The sequence below is a fragment of the Pterocles gutturalis genome, unplaced genomic scaffold (genome assembly GCF_000699245.1).
Source record: "Pterocles gutturalis isolate BGI_N339 unplaced genomic scaffold, ASM69924v1 scaffold7036, whole genome shotgun sequence".
Lineage (NCBI taxonomy): Eukaryota > Metazoa > Chordata > Aves > Pterocliformes > Pteroclidae > Pterocles > Pterocles gutturalis.
Genome location: NW_010100189.1, coordinates 1 through 3,985, shown reverse-complemented (window position 1 = coordinate 3,985; position 3,985 = coordinate 1). Strand labels below are relative to the sequence as shown.

Here is a 3,985-nt window from a genome sequence, read left to right as displayed (position 1 = left end):
AGCGTGCTCCAACAATAGAAACCGATGTGTATGGCAAATAAAATTTGTATGTAAGCAGTGAAACCTCAAAAGTGCCATTTGCACGTTTTTTTTTTAAATTGGACCATCAACAACGTCAATATCATTGACATCCCATTTCATGTTTTCACAAGGTCAAGGACAAATGAATCCAGATACAATCAAAAGACCAATACCGCATATGTAATTCAACTCATCTTATTAACAATACCCTCAAAACAATCCCCAAGGAAGCACTTATAGAATCTTTCTCTATACACAGAGGCTTTGTCACACATTATTAAACATCATTAAAAACAGTCTCCTGTGGTGTATGGAAAACCTTCTCAGCTGAAAGACAGGAATTCAGAAAACGGGTACTTGGTTATGTTTAGGAAAATGAGCAAATAATAAACATTGTGCAAAAGTAAAAGACTTTATTTATTTTAATACCGTATTTGATTCTAAAATTTCAAGCACTTAAGATCAGAAAACAAAACTGAATTTCGCTTTCCTAAATACAACATGGAAGCCATTAATTCTCAAGAGAATCCAGAAATGTCTTTTATTATCTAGTTACTGCCAATAGCCTTTTCAGCTGCCAGTGCTTGTTTGGGTTTTGAGTAATCCCAAGGTCTCCTGCTCTCTGTATACCCATAGAGCTTCCGCAGCGCCACGCGGGCAGCTTCTTCCTCTGCAGCAAGCAGCGTTTCACCAGGACCTTCAGCTATAATCTTCTTATCACTTGGGGGGGGGGAAAAATAAAATTAGAAACATTTTCATAATGAAATCCCGAGCACTACTGCGTATCATGAATAAGGGCTGCTAGATTTTTTTTTTCTCCAATGTCTGCAAATACTGAAGGGAATTTCTATATATACACAAATGTGAACATTTCCATTGGTCTTCCCTGCAAAGATAAGTGATTGTATATTCAGCAACGGAAAGTCACATCAGAAATGTGTCCATTTCCAGGAAGAACACTACTCTGCTCTTTTAGATTCCTAACATATCACTGATTCTTTACAGTGCTCAATTTGTTCGCCCTGTTAAAAAGATGCAAATTTGTTACTCTGGTAAGCTTAAACAAAGAAGTAAAATGCTTCTGTCTTTTCTCCTCCCCTGGTAAGAGCACATTTTAAAGCTGCTTCGAAAGGACTCACAGAGAAGTTCTCTATGTTGTGAAGTACGTACTCAGCTCTGTTTAATCAACATCTATGGGCACTGAACGGGAACAGTTCAGGAAGGAACACCAGGGATTCCAGAGGAAAAATAAAGTTCCTTCCATTTACATAACATAATACGTCTTAGAAAGCATATAAACCAAAGCATGATAAATCAGAACAACTTAAGGCCATCTTCCCATGCATTTATCTGCAGCTCATTTAGCAAAGCAACAATGATGTGGGTTTTGGTGGAAGGAGGTCCTGTCCTGCTCCAGAGCAGTGACGTTACTGGGCAAGAGACCAGGACAGGCACCGACCATGCCTGAGAGAAATGCACCAGGGACGACCACCACTTCTTATGTCTTGCCTGGATACAGACACTCCTTTTGCCTAGTCTGCAGTGCCTGTGATTTGAAAACTAAAAAGCTTCTCTGGACTATAAAATAAGTCTCTTTTCAGTCCCACCTCCCTTGATGTCAGTGTCTCTTTACCCTTCCCTAAGCCATGGATACAGCTGTGGTACCTCCAAAGCCATGCAGTTAAGCTATTCGCAAAGTACCTATGTCAGGTCACCCAGAACATACACCCGGACTCTTTCATGTGTCTGATTTAGACTCTGAAGCCCTTTGCTCAGAGACTGCCTTTTTATGCATCATTACAGCAAGCTACGGCCAACATTTAAATGGCTGAATTTATATAGAAGTCACTGTACTATTTATTTTCTGTAATAACTTGACTGAAGAGCACGAGCAGAAAAGTAAAAGACAATCTTCCCTCCTCCCCTCTCCCCCAGCTTAAATCCATTCCACTTTACATTAATATTGTACTAACCAGTACAACCCAACAAAGTACAGTGGCAGAACCGTGCTGACTCCCAGCTGCCTGGTAATTCTCGGTTCAGGAGCAGAGATATTCCTCTTGGTCAGTTCTTCCACTAGTAAGCCCATAGGATTTACAACTTCCCAGATCTCAAACAGGTCTTTTCCAATCAGTTGGGGAATAAAAAAATCCTAAACAGAAATATTTAGAAGTTATAATTAATGGGAAAGGTAACAAAAGCTCTAGCTTCTGGTATCTGCTGATACAATATGAAGAGGCATTAATACAGTTGACCACAAATTGCTGAAACCAATGATGAAACCGCCTCAGTGCTCCACCACAGCTAAGCACAGCTCACCAGCACTGCTGTGCTTGGCACCTCTGGTCCTGATTTAGCCACTGACAGGATGCGCGCCTTGGGCAAAGTCAGCCGCCCAGATGTAAAGAAGGAACAGCACCAGTGTGAGAGAGGAGCTGTAGCAACACTTAACACATGGCTCCGAGCACAGGGTGAGCAATTCAGTGCTGCTTCGGAGCAACACTTTGTACATCAGAAGGGTTCTGGAAACAGGCGGAAGGAAGCATGCAAACCCATGGGTGTGAGAGAGGAGCTGTAGCAACACTTACGCACGGCTCCGAGCACAGGGTAAGGAATTCAGTGCTGCTTCGGAGCAAGAATTTGTACATCAGAAGGGTTCTGCAAACAGGCTGAAGGAAAGATGCAAACCCACAGGACTTTCACCCGTTCGGATCACTTTCTTGCCTGTTAAATGCTACTTGCTCTTTCAGAGACCTCTCAGTGGTCTTGTATCAGAAATAAGATTTTAACAAACATTTCTCCATTGCAAAACTAGCAGTAAGTGAAAAAGATGACTGAAGGGACAGTAGCTGCTAAAACTTCTTTGTTACAGTGCATTTTAACTGAATGTTTTTCTATGAAATATCTTCAGGTGCTTGCACTCCTACACACAAAACCCATGAACTCAGCCCCTGCTTTATAGAAAATGTTTTTTTTTTTAATTGAAAATATATGTGACCTTATGAGGAATAACAGCCCCTGCTTTATAGAAAATGTTTTTTTAAAACTGAAAATATATGTGACCTTACGAGGAATAGTTTCATTATTTGATAGTATAGTGCACGGAATATCACGCTTTGCCTTAGCACGCCTCAGCAAATACTAAAATATCACCATTATAAACCAGAAGTATATGATTTTATGTACTTGAACAGCCTGTGCTTTTTCAAAAACAAACAAACAAGCACCCTAAACCCCTCCCATCACCCAACAGATCTCATTGTTAAATTATCCTGTTACAGGTATTGTCAAATTTCTGCCAATCTCCCTGGATCTTTGGCCATCAAAGTACAAGACAATATTTAACTTTTTTGCCTTTTTTTTTTTCCTGTAACTTCTGAGACCTTCAGGTGTTCTTGTTGTTAATACACAAACTATGACCAGTACTGACTCACCCTGACAAAGATCCCTGTTTTCTCGGGCCCGCTGCTCTCGAGCAAGGCTCCTATCACAGCGAAGAACGTCCTCTGCAGCACACCTGGTGGGACGGGAAACTCTCTGCAAAGCGTCAGGTCCTGTACAGACAGGTTTTGAGCCACATAAGCAACAAGTTCCTGGCCGGTAAGAAAACCAACCAGTGCCGCGACGCCCTTTGCGGGCAGACCCGGGTAGGCACCTTCGAAGCACTGGGTCAGGTAGGATCGCGAAAAGGCCATCCCCTGCTCGGCGAGGTGACTGTTATCTTGCAGGCTGAGGGCAACCGCTTCTTTGTCCACCCCAAGCTCTCGGCGCCTTGCCTCTTCGCTTTCAATGTAACAAGAATTCACAAACGCAGTCTTGAGAAGATCCAAAGAAAAATCTTCACGTAACCGGTGGCTGAAAGCTTGTATCTCTGCGTGGTAATCCCAGTTGGGCTTCTCTGACCTACAGACACGGAAAAGAAAGCAAACTCAGGAGCAGAACGCGAAGCTCCCCGCAGGGCACG

General features: G+C 42.4%; 1 protein-coding gene across 1 annotated transcript; it reads right to left on the bottom strand.

Moving 5' to 3' along the window:
* Window positions 1-439: 439 nt before the first annotated feature.
* MRPL44 (mitochondrial ribosomal protein L44) lies at window positions 440-3,924 on the bottom strand (the record flags this gene model as incomplete). The annotated part of the gene is made up of 3 exons (XM_010078738.1): window positions 440-741; window positions 1,995-2,173; window positions 3,456-3,924. Coding segments are annotated over 3 exons (820 nt in total), but the record flags the coding sequence as incomplete, so codon positions are not given.
* Window positions 3,925-3,985: the final 61 nt, after the last annotated feature.